The 16,967-nt window shown below is 51.5% G+C and overlaps 1 protein-coding gene and 1 long non-coding RNA gene across 4 annotated transcripts; one reads left to right on the top strand and one right to left on the bottom strand.

Moving 5' to 3' along the window:
* Positions 1-2,917: 2,917 nt before the first annotated feature.
* ZIC4 (Zic family member 4) lies at positions 2,918-13,394 on the top strand. Of its 3 annotated transcripts, XM_072042514.1 has the most exons (4): positions 2,918-3,389; positions 3,498-4,118; positions 8,434-8,758; positions 10,939-13,394. In XM_072042514.1, coding segments are annotated over exons 1-4 (1,413 nt in total). In that variant the 5' UTR covers positions 2,918-2,923; the 3' UTR covers positions 10,940-13,394. The 3 variants fall into 3 exon arrangements, with proteins under 3 accessions (XP_071898615.1, XP_071898614.1, XP_027324195.3); XM_072042513.1 differs by lacking the exon at positions 10,939-13,394 and having other exon boundaries at positions 8,434-9,134; XM_027468394.3 differs by lacking the exon at positions 10,939-13,394 and having other exon boundaries at positions 2,918-4,118; positions 8,434-9,140.
* On the bottom strand, positions 5,078-8,488 carry LOC140003198 (uncharacterized). Its single transcript, XR_011811437.1, has 2 exons — positions 8,125-8,488; positions 5,078-5,590 (listed from the first exon to the last, which is right to left on the bottom strand). It is a non-coding gene; the product is annotated as an uncharacterized lncRNA (long non-coding RNA).
* Positions 13,395-16,967: the final 3,573 nt, after the last annotated feature.

Raw genomic sequence — 16,967 nt, 5'->3', positions numbered from 1 at the left:
CTATTTGAGCGTTCTTGCTTTCTGCCTGGAAAAGCTCAGCTTGCCCAGCTCAGGAGTCCCAGGGGAGTCCCGAAGGGGATGCCCTTGCCATAAGCAGGTGGGTTGGAAAAGAAACTTTAAAAAGGAAAATCTTGGCCCTGAACAGGTTGATGTTGACACATTTGAGAATGTGCCAAGAGCCTGGTTTATCTGGTCCAATACGGCTCAGGTCGCTGCCAACAAGCGGGAGACCTCGGTCACTCCTCGAGTGGCAGCCGGACGAGCTGGAGCTGCCAAAGGGCCGCGTAAACAGTCAGGCAACTTCTCCCAATGTCCTGCGAGCTAAGCCGCCTGCAGCCCGGCTGGCTTCGGCCCCGCTCCCCTCCTCTCGCCGTTTCCCCGCCTCCCCGCCACCAAGTGGCGGCCCCCGCCCGCCCCGCGCCGCTCCCCACGCGTGGAGCCCCCGCCGAGGAGGGCACCCAGCACCTTCACCTGCCGGGGAGAGACCCCCCGGACCGGGGGCTCGCTCCCTGTCCACAAACGGGAGTGGGAGGATGAGGGACGGAATGAGGGACGAGCCGAGAGCCATTAGTGTCTGGCAAGAAAGCATTGCAATATTTTCAGGGAGCACAGGATAAAAGCGGTTATAACATACATATATATATATAAAATTTATAAACTGTTCCAGATGTTTCCTCCCTTGACTGGGAAGTGTCAGAATCGGTGGATAACAAGTATGTAGAGATGAAGGGTTTTAAGTAGGTAGGAGGAAAGCAGCTTTATTAGGAACTCATACTCTCAGTACACTTGTAAGTAACAGATTCATATTTACTAACGTTTGTCTCTTCCGTGCACTCCTGTTGAGATGGTCATGAATAGGACTGTCAAATCCATTCTGTAGAGCAAGTAGACTTGAAAGTTAAGTTATTGTGAGGATGGTGTGTGGTGTAAAATGCCTGCGTAAACATGTTATGTAAGGATAGAGAGCTAATTGCATCATTTACCACTTTTCAACATCTCCACTCAGAAAGATGTACATGAGGATGTATCTACAGCTAGCTACCTAAATATTAGCTTTGTGTTACAGGAGAAATAGGGTGAAAGCCAACCAGAGACAAAATATCTAACTGCAGCCAGCCACGGTATAGGGAACTGTGATAAAACGTCCCCTGTGCAATTATGTATGTCCTAGGCTTTAATCTTATGAGTTCCTATCGTTTGCTCGTAGCTTCTGTTATGAGAGTAGGTGGGCTGAGAATGCCGGGCGTTTTCTAGCTTTGCTACTTGTCATAAAGCCGATCGATCGCCGATACTGTTAAACTTTTCTGGAAACCCAGACTTCTGGGCGGGGAGCTTCATCTGGTGTGTGTGAGAGGGAGCATCCTTTGGGAAGGTACCAGTAAGGTGGTGGACCCAAATGCTGGGAGTTTGTCCGACGGTTAGAGAACTATCTGCTGCTCTGTTTTGTGCCACCCAGCGTTTATTGGTGGAGTCAACTCTATGTCAGAACCCAAGCTCTGGGGTAATGCTGTGGGCAGATATTTACAGTTGTGTTTTTCTTTCTCGAAGTGGAAGCCTTCTTTCTTCCGCCTTTTCCCAAGTTTCATTGCTTTTTTTTTTTTTTTTTTTTTAAATGTTCACAACCCCCTTCTTAAAAACTTAAGTAGGAACTTCCTTCTGGGAGGAAGCAGCCCTAAGCTTTTCTAAACCTACAAGGCCTCCCCGTGAAGCCGCCTGAAGCCCCTACCCGCACTTTCATCATTAACAACGCAAATCCCACAGACCGCGCTCGCTCTTCCAGGTGAGGAGCATGAGCAGCGAGGTGTTCACGAACGTATCGCGATGGTTTTTCCTCGAGCCAAGGATGGGGATATTACGTGGAAGTCCCCTGCAAGTGCTAGAGAGCGAGCCGGGAAGGGAGAGAGACTCCCTCTTCTGGGTTACACCCTCCGATTCATCCTGGGCATGCCGGCTTCTCGCATCGCCCCGGCAGCCAGCCCGCTAATAACCCTACAACCTGCCAGCAGCCGGCGGCGGGAGCTCCCCGAGCCCTTTGTGCAACCCCGCGCCTGCCCCTCGCCGCCTGCCCTCGACCCCCGCCCGGGGAGAGACCCGACGGGCAGGGCGCCCCGGGCCAACAAAGGCGGAGGCCGGGATACGAATGGGGAGCAGCCGGGGCGCTCCCTCCCGGCCTCCCCCCGCGGCTTTGTTCCCCCGACGGCGGCAGCCCCGGGGGAACCGGGCCCATGTCCGATGGCGGGGAACGGAGGTAGCCCCCGGTTTCGACCCCGGCCCCGAGCAGGGCTGCGGCCCCGTGCCGTGCCGTGCCGCCGCCAGGGGCGGGGCGGTGCGGAGCGGGGCGGGGCGGGGCAGGGCGGTGCGGTGCGGGGGGCGGGTGTGTGGGGGGGGGAGGCCGGCGGAGACGCATGCGCAGTCCGCCTCCCGCCGCTCAGCCCCCCCAGCCCGGGCCGGGTGCTAACTCTTTCGGTCGGCGGCGGGACTGTCATCGGTGACGTCACACAAGCGGCAGCCAATGGGAGGGCGCGGCGATTGTTTGCCCGCCGGGGCTGGCGCGGCGGCCCGGAGGCGGTGTGCGGCCGCCCGCGCCCTGTCCTGTCCCGTCCCGTTCCTCTCCGTCTCGTTCCGTCCCGCACCGCGTGGGGCTGCCCGGCCCCGGGAGGAGGCCGGGCTCCGCGGGGGGACCTCCCCGTCCCGCCACCGCCAAAAGCCGAGCCCCCGCCGCCCCCCCAGCGCAGCCCACCCGCTGGCAAAACCACCGCCCGTGCGCCCCGCCGGCGGGGGCAGCAGGACGGGGAAACTTTTTTTTTTTTTTTTTTTTTTTGAGGGGGGGAGAAAAAAAGAGTTTTTTTTTTTTTTATATATATTTTTCCCCCTTTCTCTCTCTCCTCCCCGCCATCAGGTGACTTTTTAGCGTTAGAAGCTAATGAGCATGGATGCTTTGGGGATCCCAGTGATGGACCCTACTGCATTCTCCCGGCGGAGCACGGCGCTGAGCTTAGTAGACTTGGCGGGGGCTCCTCACCCTCAGCACCACCACCGCCCCCCTCCGAGCATGCCGGCCTTCCCGGCCTTCGCCGGGCACCCCCACGCCACGGCGCCCACGCCGCCGGGGGAGCACGCCGCCGAGTCCCGCCTCGGGCCAGAACACATGGGGCACTGCCACCATCCTCCTCCTCAGCCTCCTCCACAGCATCGCCCCGCGGCCTTTAAGCTCGGCCCTGCCCCTCAGCCCCACCACCAGCTCCACCACCACCACCACCATCATCATCATCCTCATCATCCGGCAGGCCAAGCCCAGGTGGTCTCTAGTCAAACAGGAGCGTTTGGCCCGGCGCAGTCACCAGCAGTACCCTACCCCATCTCTCACACAGCCCAGCGTCTGGCAGCAGGTAGGGACTTTTTCATATGCAGAGATCTGCCGGCCCCACTCATGCCAGGGCTGACCGAGCAGCACCCCGCTGCAAGTTCTCACCACGGACTGTTTGTCTCAACAACAGGTAGCTATCCCGGACACCATGGTCACCACCAGCACCACCACTCAGAAGCTGGGAATCCCTCTCTGTTCACAGGACTCCATGAGCAGCCTCCCCATGCAGCTCCAGGTGGCCATCTAAACGGACAGATAAGACTGGGGTTACCTGGAGAAATGTACACCAGGTCTGAACGTTTCACTCAAGTACCAGGCTCCAGGACAGATCCTTTTGCTGCTTCTTCGCTTCATAGCTACGGTGGCATGAATCTGAACGTGAACCTGGCTCCACACCACGGCCCGGGGGCCTTCTTTCGTTATATGAGGCAGCCCATCAAACAAGAACTCATCTGTAAGTGGATTGAGTTGGACCATACTCCCAAAAAATTATGCTCTAAAACTTTCAGCACGATGCACGAGCTGGTGACTCATGTCACCGTGGAGCACGTTGGAGGACCCGAGCAGTCCAATCACATATGTTTCTGGGAAGAGTGTCCAAGAGAAGGGAAGCCTTTCAAGGCCAAATACAAACTTGTAAATCACATCAGAGTCCACACAGGTGAAAAACCTTTCCCCTGCCCTTTCCCAGGCTGTGGCAAAGTGTTTGCCAGATCAGAGAATCTCAAAATACACAAAAGAACTCATACAGGTCAGTATGTAAAGCTCTCTTTACTGTCTCTGTGTGTTATTCAGCATACGGTTTTGCTTTATTTTGTTTTAATGTATCCTTTGCGTTGTTATTGAATGCATGCCAAGTACTTGTGGAAAATAAATTCTCAGATTTGTTTGCTTCTTTACCGTTTGGAAGGAGGGGGGAGAAATGGAAAAAAAAAAAAGTGGGGTGGGGGGGAGGTGAGCGAGAACAAATCTCAGAATTATTGAATTCTTGTCCATATTTTTGCTGCTTGTGCGGAGAGTGCTGTACCGTGTATGCGGGTAGATCTGTGAAAATAACAAGTGATATAGCTACAATTTCTGTTTCTTCACGCAGGCGAGGATTTTTTTTTTTCAGTTTAAAGTAGTTGGGGAAAAAAAATGAAATCATTGTGTAAGCTCACAAATTAAATGTGAACAATAGGAGTTACAACTTGTCTAGTCAGTTTTGACTGATGTCGCTGAGATGTTGCTGCTCTAACATTGTGAGAATAACACAGCTGCGACCTTTTCGTTCAACAGTTTTGTTTTGGTCAGAGGAGGTTTCAAATGTTTGATCTGAATAACACTGACATTTTTAATGAGCATCGCCAGCCGGGGACTCCGTGCGTTCGCAGATACGGAGAGTTGCAAGTTCTGATTCTCGGGAGGGAAAAAGAGGAGAAGAAAACCCGGTATTGTTTCGGCCTGTACGTTTTGAAATGTCATTTGCAGATATGTGAAGTGAAATTGGGACGTGTGTGAGAAATGTCTGGTAGTCTAGCTAAGAGAAAATAAAATAAATCACTGGACGATCTCGCAAAACTATGTTTGAACTCTTACGGGCAGGAAAGCATTTATAATTAATGAAATAATGAAATTACACGTAGAAAGTTGTCACACTTCCAGATGCAGCTTGTGAAGTTGTATTAATTAGTTGTTTAGCAGACGGTGTTTGTAGTCTGTAGCGCTGGCTTTTTTTTTTTTTTTTTTTTTTTTTTTTTAATCTGAGGAAGAAGATAAATAAGTCCCTTTTGGAAAATGTAATCTGTTCCAGTGTAGGGTTTTCCACCTCCCACCCCCTCCTGTACAGCCTTATGCACTGCGAGGGGAACTACATAATCCTATTGTAAGATCTGCTTACAGCCAAACGATTTTTTTCGCCCTCCAGTTCATAAAACTCCCCTTCCCCCATGCTCGGTGCGGTTTGACCTTCGAGGAGTTGCATTTTTATGCTATAACACGACGTGGTATAATATGCATGACATATATACTAATTTCGTATCGCTATCGTCTAAGCATAGCACGGAGATTTTACAGCAAGCATCACTCGTCACCTAATTATTTTTCCATCGCTCTGTGAGTAGCTGATCTGTGCGGAGGGGGGGGGGGCAACAGCGAAGTTGGGTTCCTCTGCTGGCTTCTCGGCTCCTTTTTCGAGAAGAAAGGAGTATCCCCGGGTCACATAATTTGTATCCGAGCCATCTCCTAGGCGGATCAGAACAGGTACAGCCGTTAACCGGGAGAGCTCATCCCTTAATGACAGTGTTTTTCTTAAGTAAACAAACTTTTACTGCTCTTTAACGGCCTCACTGTTTGAAGTCTCTGAAGCAGAAAATGGTGAAATTCTTGGGGAAAGTGACCTACATCGGAGAGGCAGGTTCAGGGCAAACCCGAGATCGGAGCCTTGCGTTTATTAAACATAATTCCGTGCGTCTGTACTTTTCACTTTAACTTTCCCGGTGATTAATTGCTGTATTGTGAAAACTCCTGCAGGGCCTTTATGGTTCCACCGTTTCTATTAAACACCCAGAAGTTGTCAAAAGCGAAATGTTTCTGAAACCCTAATAGAACTCGCTACAAATTATTCATGAAGACAGTCCTAGATTCAACAGGAAAATTATTGCCTCCTCAAATATTCATGACTTCGGATTTCTCCCAGGCCGGGGAGCAGGCTAAAGACTTGCAGACGACGGCCGAGCTCTCTCTCCCCGCTCGGGGCTGTCCCCGAAGCCGGCAGCGGGCCGGGGGGCGCGACCGCCCCCCCCCTTGCGCCTTTCCGGCGGGGCCGGGAACAATGGGGCGAGGCGGGGGCCGCAGCCCTCCCCCTCCAGGCCGCCCCCCGCGCCTCGCCCGCAGCCCCGGGGCCGCCACAGCCGGCCTCCCACCTCCCGGAGAAGTTGGTAAATACCTTAATACACTCCCGGAGCCGGGGAATTATGCCCCGGTTTCGCAGCCGAATTGCACCGACCGCTTTGGCACCAGCTACAAGTGTGGGGTTAAAATGGCGGGGTTGGGCTCCTGCGCTCCTTCCATCGCCCGGGGAACTTTCTGCGTGGCTGCATCGCCGCACCTCGGTGCCCGGGCTTTAACGTGGCCTCTCCCTCGCGGGTAGGGATTTCCACATAAGAAAAAGCCTCTCTCGCGAAACTTGAAAAAGCCTCTCTCGCGTACTTGCAAACGGCTCGGCTGGCTCCTCTTTAGCGAGGCGTTCCGAGAATGCAGAGCAGGCGGCTGCGAAAACGTTCCCCTCTTCCCCGTCGCTATCCGAGCGCACGGAGGGGCTTTTCGGAGGCTCTCTCACGGGGTTAAGCCAAGTTTCACATTTTTCAACTCAGGAGAAAGGAGAACGCGCCGCAGCCCGCTTTTACCTGAATGCAACTCACTTTGCACAGCCGGAGTGCTTATGAGGATGGCTTTCCCTGGGGTCTCCTAACTTACTGCTTGCTTGTACTACACTAATATCCTTGATTTGTTGTCTCAACTTAGATGCTGAAGGTCAAATTGTTTCCTTACGTGGAGCTGTAATTAGATTATATGCGTGCTTGTGCCTATGCATATACACCAGTGTATAGGGACAGTATTTGGTTACAACTCGCATCATTTTCTAAGAGACCTTATTTTTAACCTCTCCCCCCCCTTCTCTCTAATGACAGGTGTTTACCAATCCTCTGTGCAAATGTTAGCGTTGCACGGTGTGAGAGATCGGCATTGATTATTACAATGGAAAGGACATACTTTAAACGCGAAGCCATGAGCTTTTTCCCACACATCTTGCATAAAGTGCATTCATGTGAAATATTTGGAATGCCTTCCTTTATGTGCCCGTGTTCAGAGCCGAGCGAGAGGTGGGCTGCGTCCCTCCAAAATTTAATCGTGACGATCGGGGGTGGGGGGCAACAAATTAGAACACAAAACCTCGAAGCTTTTATACATGTTCAAAGACCTTTCCACCATATACGCCATGATGGTGAGCACAGTGGCTTTGTTTGCTCTTCACCTTTAAGGTTCGGCTGTATATTTTGTGGTGTCCTCTGCTCCCCGATACTTTTGGGCTTTGGATGAATGAGAAGTTTATTTTCATACTCGGATGCTGCAGGATCTGCGTGCTCCTTGGCAAGCAAGCTTTTGCAGTTTGCTGTTATCAGGGACAATAACGTACTCATCACTGCATCCTGAAGCTGTCTGTGGCACGTTTCCTTGAAAGCCTCCTCTATATCGTGTACCATGCCCTGTCCATGCCATCCGAGGTTAAACTCGCACACGGCTCTGGCAACACGATTATATTTCTATTATGCTTAACGTCACTTATCATATTACCCGACAAATTAATCCCGATTGCAATTCCTTCCATGACTGAACAGGTTCAAATGAAAAGAGCATCCTACCCCCCCGACAGAACCGTGCACTGGCCTAGTCATCCTCCAGCCGAATCCCTACCGTTTTGCCCACTACCATCGCTGTCTTTTAGCAACATTTGGGGCTTTAACGCACGGCATCAGCAAGTCGGGCAGCGGGGAAGACCAGGGGGATGCAGGTCTTCCCCGGGATTGTAATTAGCGTGAGAGAAGAGTGAAGGAGATGCGATCTAGCGAGGTGGTGTATGTATGGAAATAGTATTTCCACGTACACCTCCGGGAGTGTGAGAAATGTGTTTAACGTAGAAACATTCCCAGGGATAAGTCACTGACCGCTCCTTCTGCGTGACACTAGAGCCCGCAGGGACGGCGCTCATTGTTTACCTGGACAGAGCACTTGGCCTCTAAATTTTCCTTATCTCGGGGCTTTGTCTTTTTCACAAAACCCCACGGCGACACGGAGAGCAGGAGAAGGAGTGTCTTGGAGCTGGCCGGGCAGGGTGCTCCCACGGCGGAGCCAGCGGCGCAGCCGGGAGGGCTGGGGACGGCGGCCGGGGCAGCTCGGCGGGGATGGGCCGGGGGGGAGCAGCCCCGGGGGGGAGACGTGCCTAGGGCCAGAGAGAGGGAAGGCAGGGTCAGGGGTGCCCCGCAGCCCCCTTACTAACGGCTGTGCTCGCCCGTTGCCTCCTGCAGGGGAGAAGCCGTTCAAATGCGAATTCGAGGGCTGCGACAGACGCTTCGCCAACAGCAGTGACAGGAAGAAGCACTCGCACGTCCACACCAGCGACAAACCCTACAACTGCAAAGTGAGAGGCTGTGACAAGTCCTACACCCACCCCAGCTCCCTGAGAAAACACATGAAAGTGCACTGCAAATCCCCTCCTCCGAGCTCCGGCTACGAGTCCTCCACGCCCTCCTTGGTGTCCCCCTCCTCGGACTCCGGCCGGGAACCCCCCGCCTCGTGTTCCCACGCCGAGCCCTCCGCGCCCGCGCTGCCCGCCGCCAACCTGAGTGAATGGTACGTGTGTCAGGGCGCGGGGCCCCGTGGCCCTCCCGGCCCTCCCGGGCCCTTCGCTGCCCCCCCGCCGCCGCGCCCCGACGGGCAGCCCCGACCCTGCTGCTAGGGCCGGAAGGCGGCGGAGGGCGGCCCACGGCGGGCTGGGGACAGGGAGCGCGGCTGCGGGGCACGGGGAGATCGAGCGGGAGAGGAGGAGAGGAGCCGCGGCGGGAGTTCGTCCCTGGGGAGGCAGAGACCTGAGCCCCTGCTTCCGTGCCCCAGAGGGCTGCTGCCTCCTTCCCCCCTCCGCCCCACAAGCCCCGCCTCTGACCACCTCGCTCCAGTCTGTTTACAAGTCCCCAGAGTCCCTTCCCTTCCCTTCCCTTCCCTTCCCTTCCCTTCCCTTCCCTTCCCTTCCCTTCCCTTCCCTTCCCTTCCCTTCCCTTCCCTTCCCTTCCCTTCCCTTCCCTTCCCTTCCCTTCCCTTCCCTTCCCTTCCCTTCCCTTCCCTTCCCTTCCCTTCCCTTCCCTTCCCTTCCCTTCCCTTCCCTTCCCTTCCCTTCCCTTCCCTTCCCTTCCCTTCCCTTCCCTTCCCTTCCCTTCCCTTCCCTTCCCTTCCCTTCCCCTTCCCCTTCCCCTTCCCCTTCCCCTTCCCCTTCCCCTTCCCCTTCCCCTTCCCCTTCCCCTTCCCCTTCCCCTTCCCCTTCCCCTTCCCCTTCCCCTTCCCCTTCCCCTTCCCCTTCCCCTTCCCCTTCCCCTTCCCCTTCCCCTTCCCCTTCCCCTTCCCCTTCCCCTTCCCCTTCCCCTTCCCCTTCCCCTTCCCCTTCCCCTTCCCCTTCCCCTTCCCCTTCCCCTTCCCCTTCCCCTTCCCCTTCCCCTTCCCCTTCCCCCTCCTACTCCAAAAAACAAAGCAGTTTCACACACATTTGTAGCTGTACAGACTTCCTCCTGTCAACAGTATCTCGTGCTGGAGTGTTCTGTTTGCCCACTATTTTCTGTGTGAGTGTGTTTTTTTTAAAAGAAATATATATAAATAAGCTATTATTTGTTACCGAGTTGTACAAAATGGATCCATTAAATTTTTTGATTAATTAACTCGCTCGATGGACGTTTCTGTAAAGCATCCCCCCACTTCTCCCTCTTGCAGCATAGAACTATATATACATATATACACACACACACATATATATATAATTTCCCCGCCGGCAGTGGCTAATCGAGGCAGCCCGGGGGTAGCAATGCCCCCGCAAGCCGGCCCGGTGACGTCACGGCGGGGGGGGGGGGGAGGCTAGGGCCGGGCGACCCCCGGCAGAGCGGGGGCCTGGGGCCGCTGCTCCACGGCCTTGCGAAAATAAAGCCAGGGATAGATCCTCGTAGCGAGCAGCACCGCGGCTTTGACAGGCTCGTCGTGCCCCAGGACCCTACACAAACGTGCCGGGGTGGCTCCTCTGGACGAGAGAGAGAAAGAAAGGGAAAAAAAAAATCACAAAACCCTCCGGTGGGGTAGCTATAAACTGCCGAATGGTGCCGTTTTAATTAATTTAATGACGTTTAAGAATAGCAGGTAAGCAAATAAATAGCCGGGGCTGCTGGAGGAGGTTTCCACGGCTCGCTCCGTGCAGGCAGAAGGCCGCTGGAGCCGCTTCTCCTCTCCCCTTGTGCACCACCTCTGAGCCCAGGTGATGGGCTGCCGTGTGTGCAAGCGCTCGTGCACACGGATATACAGATGTGTATATTCGCATCCAGAAATGTAAAAGCTGGAGGAAAATAAACAGCCGGTCAGTGGCACAAACACCCCCGCAGAGAGCTCATCCCCCCTGCTGCAGCTTAATTTTCCTCCCGAGGCACTAACTCGGGGTCCCCTGCCTCATGCGCACGAAGTGCTCAACTTTTTGGGGTTTTACGCCCCGTTCATTTCTCTCGAGTGGTAGCATCGGTGTGTCCGTGCCGGGAGGGGCACGCAGCGACTCACCCAGTCGAGAAAAATGCGAGAGGAGCCCAAACTGGGGGGCGAGTGCTGCCCTCCGGCCCTGCAGCCCCTGAAACTTGTGCTGTTGAAATGAAAAGGTAGGAGAGGCAGCTGCGGGCAGGGAGGATGTTTCCGTCTTGTCCTGAGATCTGTTTATTTCTTTATTTCACTTTTTGCACAAGTGTTTGGATGTGCGGGCTAATCACCTTTAATTTTTCATTTGCTTGTTACAGATGTCTACCCCGTTGCTCTCAAGGTAATCTAGACAGACGCAGCTGAAAGCCTGAATCTTATGCCTTAGACATCAAAGAAAGCTCGCACAAAGAAGTATTTCTTCACAACGGTGAATCTTCATGGTAAGTTAGGATTTCTATGGCAATAGGCAAGTCATACTTAAATAGTGAAAGGCAAAGTCTGGAGCCCGTCCAGTCTTTTCATTAAGGACATAATATTTACGTCTAAGAGGCCCTTTTTCTTGTGTATACAAGTATATATTTTTTGTTTGACGTGAACTAAATCATTTTCATTTAATTTCCGGTAAACAAAACCCACGCGAACAGGGCACTTGTTCCAGATCATAATAAAAATGGATAAGAATGTCAGGAAGAAAAGGCCTGCTTGAACCGTCGCCTCAGCTCACTTTTGTTTCTGCTTTCTGCCGGGATCAGAGAATGCATTTGGGATTTGAGGGCGAGTTTCTAAAGGCAAGGAAATGGTTTTTAAGGGGGAAAAGAAAAGGAGAAAGGTCTAATCAAGCTCGGGTTGTTCAAAGGGCCTGATTTTGGGGTTGAAAGTGTGAGTTTTATGGTGCATCAGCATGCCACGTTAGGATCGCTATGGTAATGAGGAGAGCAATAGCAAGCGGCCTTCAAAGGAGGCACACTCCATTTGAGACAGTCTATTAAGATACATTTGCACTGACCTTTGGTTTCATGCTAGCTTAATACACTCAATCTGCCCCTCGCTACGGACATCCTTCCTCCACCCCCGGCCCTTCGGCGGGGATGCGGCCCGCTCGGCTTCGCCCTCACCCCGAGGCGGGCTCTGCAGCCTCCGGCCCAGGCCGAAGGGAGGCTGCGGCCTCCGACCTCACTCGCTGCCAGCCCCCGGCCAAAAAACCCGGCCCCGGAGCCCCCGGCGCTGCACCCCTCGGCCCCGGTCCTTCCGAAGGGAGGTAGGACAGGAAGCGGAGCCCCTCCGGGCCGCCCCCGACCCCCCGAAGACCTCGGGCCTCGGCAGCCGCCCTGGCACCCCCGGAGGCCCGGGCAGCCTCCGTGGGGCACGAAACTTGACACCCAGCCGGCCGGGGCCATGGGCGCTGGACCATGGGCCCGGGAAAGTTAGAAGTCCATGTTCCAGTAATTGTCTTGTTGTTTATTTTATCCAAGTACCCCAGTGAATAGGGGAAAAATAAACACGATGAAAAAAATTTCAAACAGTTGAGTCGTCTTTAGTGCCAGCCCTTGTGGTTGAATAAAAAGGATGGTCCAATTTCTATTGAGCTGAGAAATCTTTGAAGTGGGAGTTATTATCTGAGACATTCCTGCTCGTCGTCCTAACAACGCTGATGAAACGTAAAAGGTTCTTTGTCAGCGATTTGTTCTCCTCTCTGTCAAACTCACCCTGCCCGTTAGCTTTAAACCGTTTCTAAAGAGATAAAATCAAACTTTTAAAGATAACTTTAGGGGCCCAGAGGGTGCAGAAAATACTAAACTATCGAATGCTGTGTATAGACATACATCTGGATATATGTGTCTGTGTCTGCGTGAAACTGTCTGTGTACAGATGTCCATAGATGTCTGTATGACCTTACTGCTCAAAAGCTGAAATGATGTCCATTTTTGCATTTTATCCTCTGAACTTTTCTGTCTAATAAATTATTCCTACACATATGCTGCACAGAATGCAGCTCTTGGGGAGGAAGAACTGTTGAGCTTCATTGCCACCAGAATGTGACCAACAAACGTTTTCTTTCCAGTAGAATGAAAGCAACAGAACACACATAAGAGTAAAGGCTTTGATCGTTTTAACAGTCCGAATACCTATTAAGCGTGTATATACTGCAATGTATCGAAGTTGTTAACGCATTCAAAGCGATGGCTTCCATATGCTCCCATGTTTTATTGTCCGTAAGTGTAAAGATAGTCTAACTACATCTCTTTTGTATCTTCATTTTATAAACATCACTGTGTGGACTGAAACCATTCCCTTCTAAGGGCTTATTTAGGAGTTTCTCATTGGAGATCATTAAATGCTCTGTTTGTAAAACGAATTCCTTGACCTTGTAACTCATCTTCTATTTTAGTTGCTACAGAATGATCTGAATCCTGCCATTCTAAGCAACCCCATTAATTTAATGGGACTTTTCCTGAGTAAAGACCGAGTCAAACTGCAGTGGAATGGGTATTATTATTATTATTGTTATTGTTGTTATTATTATTGTTATTATTAATCCCGGATCTTGTCATATTTATGGGAAAATCTACCACATGTGAACTGTACAGAGAAGAAACGTCTCTGAAAATGTAGCTTGCAAAAACATTTGCAATGTTGATATGTTGTATCTCTTTTCAGACTTCTTATATTCCATATTTTCCTTCATCCCGTTTGGTAATGAAGGAACGTGCTGTTGTGTGTTTGAACATACTATTTATTTTTAATATTTGAATTTTTTTACAATAAATATTTATAAACCTATCATTTCTTTGGTTATTTTTACAAATGTGCAATTTTAAAAATATGTGTTTGTACTGGCGATACCGAGCCATTCCTAAAACACTGTGTAGACGACCTTGTCTTTCTGTTGGTTTCTATAGTAGTTGGAAAAAGAAATTCTCAAACCGGTTTATACGTGGTATACAATCAAGTCCTAACTAGTGGTTTTTGTTGGTCTTTAACCTCTTCTAATGTTAATCGTTTTAGGTTGGCATTTGCATTAAAATAACCAAACCAAACCCAGGCACCTCGTTGGCTTCATTTCCGAGATCCTGGTTTTCAGAGCAGGGTCTTCAAACGAGGTAATCTTTCCATATGGGCCGAAGCGCGGCGTGCGAAAGCGGAGCCCAGTGTGAGCTGAGTTCCTGCCTTGTCCAGCCCTGTCCTTTTGTCGTTGTGTCGCCGGGTCCCCCCGCCGGTGCCCGCCGAGCCCTTCACACACGCTTCCCGTCGGAGGTCAGCGGCGCTTGGCGGGAGGTGCCTGCTGGGGCCGCCCCGAAGGGCTCAGCTCCCTCGAGCCCCCGCAGGGGTCATTGTGCCGGCGGGGCGGGCGAGGGCTAAAATTGCTTGTTTGAAGGACTTTCCCCCCAAAAGGAGTCCCCGTCGCAGTGACACTTTCTGTGAAGGTGCTGAAATTTTTATTTTTTTTCGGAGAGGAAATCCTTTCATTGCTTGAAGTACCCAAAGGTAATCCCGCTTCGACTTGCGTGTTCCACTGACCGAGTTTAATATGTTGTAGGGTTTCGCAGCTCCTGAACTTGCTCATATTTTCTTCGCGTGACTTTTTAAGGCTCGGCGTTGCCGTTTGGACTGCTATAGCCCTGGGCACACAGCAGCCCTCGCGGGACGCATGCGCACTGCCGCTTCGCCTTTTTTTTTCCGCTTTTTTTTTATTTTTTTGGAGGAAAACTTGGAAGAAGTTGCCTAACACCCAGAGATGACAAAAAGTTGGCTTTGGCTGGCAGCAATATTGTCAATAAAGAATGCATTCGACTCCAGAAAGAAAGAGAGAGAGAAAGAGAGCAAGAAAAGAATTCAAGAAAAATAAAAAATGGAAGGAAAACATTTTTGCTGATGTGTAAAAGACAAAAAATGGCACATAAAGGAAAGGAGGGCTAACAGTGCATGCTAATTAAAGAATACAATTCTATAGTCTATAATGACTGAGTGAAGACATGTACTTATTACACTTGACTGTCAACAAGGAAAGGAATGTCCCCTCAGACAACATGGTGAGAGACGCGTGGGCATTATTAGTGTCCCTTTCATAGACGTTGCCTTTTCTTTCTCAATGCTGACAAACCATTTTGGAGGGAACCATCCCCTGTTGTTTCCTATCATCGATCCCCATGCAAGCCCCTGCATTGTGCAAGTGCATTAATTAAAGACCATTCATTTAACATAAGAACATTGTATGTTCAGGAAATGAAGATTAGAAATATGAATCAGTAACCAAAGCCCATTTCCAATGTGTTATTGAGAGAAGCAGAGGGACGATAGGTGCAGTGAGCTGCTCCACGCACTTCACCTCGCCAGCCCCGATTAGGGCTGAGTTCTTTGTGACAGAACCCCTGAAATGGATTACAACTGTAAAAAGCTTCCTGTCAACTGTCTCAGTGTGCATCGGCCTGTTGAGCCCTCTGTGCCTGCTCAGAGGGGCTAGCATGGCCTGGCATGGCCTGGTCTGGGCCTCCACTGCAGTCAACAGAGGCTGAGCCCCCTCCCCAGGAACAATGCCTGAAATGGGCTGGGGTTGTTGTGTGTGGGCACTTACACATTTGTACTCACACAAAAACTCATATACATGCTCCCCACACTCCCACCTACTCCCACTCATGCACACACTCACTCCCACACTCACATTCACACACACATGCTGTCACACACACACTCACACACACTCATGCACACACTCACACACACATTTCCTATGTCAACAGCAGTTTTCCAGTTGTCTGTGCACATGCACGTACAGGTTCAGACACCCATACATGCACTCTTCCCACCCCATCCCTTCTGTATCTCGATTTTTCCAGCCCGAGGGAAGAGCCAGATGCCAAGCCAGTGACACGAATGCGACTTGTCAAGAGAAGGTGGAAGGGGAGCACGGAGAAGCAGAGCTTAATGTGGAGTGGGGGCAGGAGAAAAGTCGGATTCCCAGTATCACCCACATGACTCGCTAAGCGGCTCCAGCTCTGCTAAAACCTCTGGGCCATATGGTAGTTTATTTACACCTTTTGTCCTTTCGTGTGTCGCATGGTGCAAGAATATTCCTGGGATATAAATGAAAGTAAGCTAGAGAAAACAAACAAGGGGAGCGCCTACTTAAGGGATATGTACTATTTCTGAGATCCCAACAGAGCACGTCGTTCCCATGGTTATAATGGGACCCGGGGACGGGATTCCGCGGCACCAGGCACCAGCTCTGGCGCTGGAAATCCGTACACCAGGCTCGATTTCTTCCTCAACTGTGGCAGTAGCCCACTGGCCGGTCTGGAGCATGCCTGGCTACGACAAACATTTTTTTTTTCCTTAGAATAAACAGGACACCCCAATGAATCGGCTGATTTTTATTTTTTCCCCATCCAGCCTATGTCACCCAGAGGATCGGTTCCTTACTGCTGCAAAACCTGTCTCCGGGTAGCTGTGCTGGTGATGCGCAGACTGGGGAAGCCACCTTGCGGTGCCGGGGGAGGGAGTGGCCGCGGGTCAAGCTGGAGGGGCTGCTCTGCTGCCTGGCCGGGGAGGCCCCACCGGCACTGTTCTGCTCCCTGCCTTTCTGCTGCCCCTGGGATACCTGCCTGAGCCCTCCCTGAAAGCCAAACAAAAGCTCAGATCTTCCCCCTTCCTCCACAACCAGCTGTTTTGGGAAGACATATACATATATATATTTGTATGTATGTATGTATGTATGTATGTATTATTCTCCAACTTTTTGCTAGTCACTGCTGGCTTAAATTATCTTCTGCCCTGGGGGGGCAATAGTGAAGCAATGGGAGCTCCTTGCTCCACCGCCTGCTCCCGCGAGTGGCTGGGAAACTGGGTGCATCTGAACTTGGGCACAACTGGGCTGTTCTGGTGCAGCCCTAGTCCTCCAGGGGTCGGGGTTGGCGGGGCTGGAAGTCCTGGAGAGGGAATTCAACGGGCGGTTTCAAGGGAGAGGTTTTGTTCTCTCTACCTGAGGACAGATTAATCCCCACATATACTTGGTAAAAATGAAGACCTTGCTGGGAGGAAGGGAAAAAAATATCGGTAGAAAAAGACTGAAGGAGTCACTGGATTGTTATTGTCTGGAAAACAGGCCACCTTTTAAAACCTGTTGTAGAAATAGAGACTCCTTTAAGTGTGAAATATCATTTCATTGTAAATAGTCAAAAAAGAGTCGGTAATCCAACTTCCGGAAATTGTTCTGAATTATTTCAGCAGACTCTTTTAAAAGGGGATTAGCATGGCTTTAGGGGCAAAATCCTTCTGTTTTATTCAATCTCTGATTTTATGTTATAATTACTAGATGTAAAGACTCGGGAATTAGTATGCAGGCGTCGTA

This window comes from Anas platyrhynchos, chromosome 9 (genome assembly GCF_047663525.1).
Source record: "Anas platyrhynchos isolate ZD024472 breed Pekin duck chromosome 9, IASCAAS_PekinDuck_T2T, whole genome shotgun sequence".
Classification (NCBI taxonomy): domain Eukaryota; kingdom Metazoa; phylum Chordata; class Aves; order Anseriformes; family Anatidae; genus Anas; species Anas platyrhynchos.
This window is presented reverse-complemented; position numbering and strand designations above follow the sequence as displayed.

Bases quoted from the DNA above. Each gene is read 5' to 3' on its own strand.
- ZIC4 (XM_027468394.3), top strand. From the start codon at position 2,924: ATGAGCATGGATGCTTTGGGGATCCCAGTGATGGACCCTACTGCATTC. The intron at 4,119-8,433 runs GTCAGTATGTAA...TGCCTCCTGCAG, and splicing joins ACACAAAAGAACTCATACAG to GGGAGAAGCCGTTCAAATGC.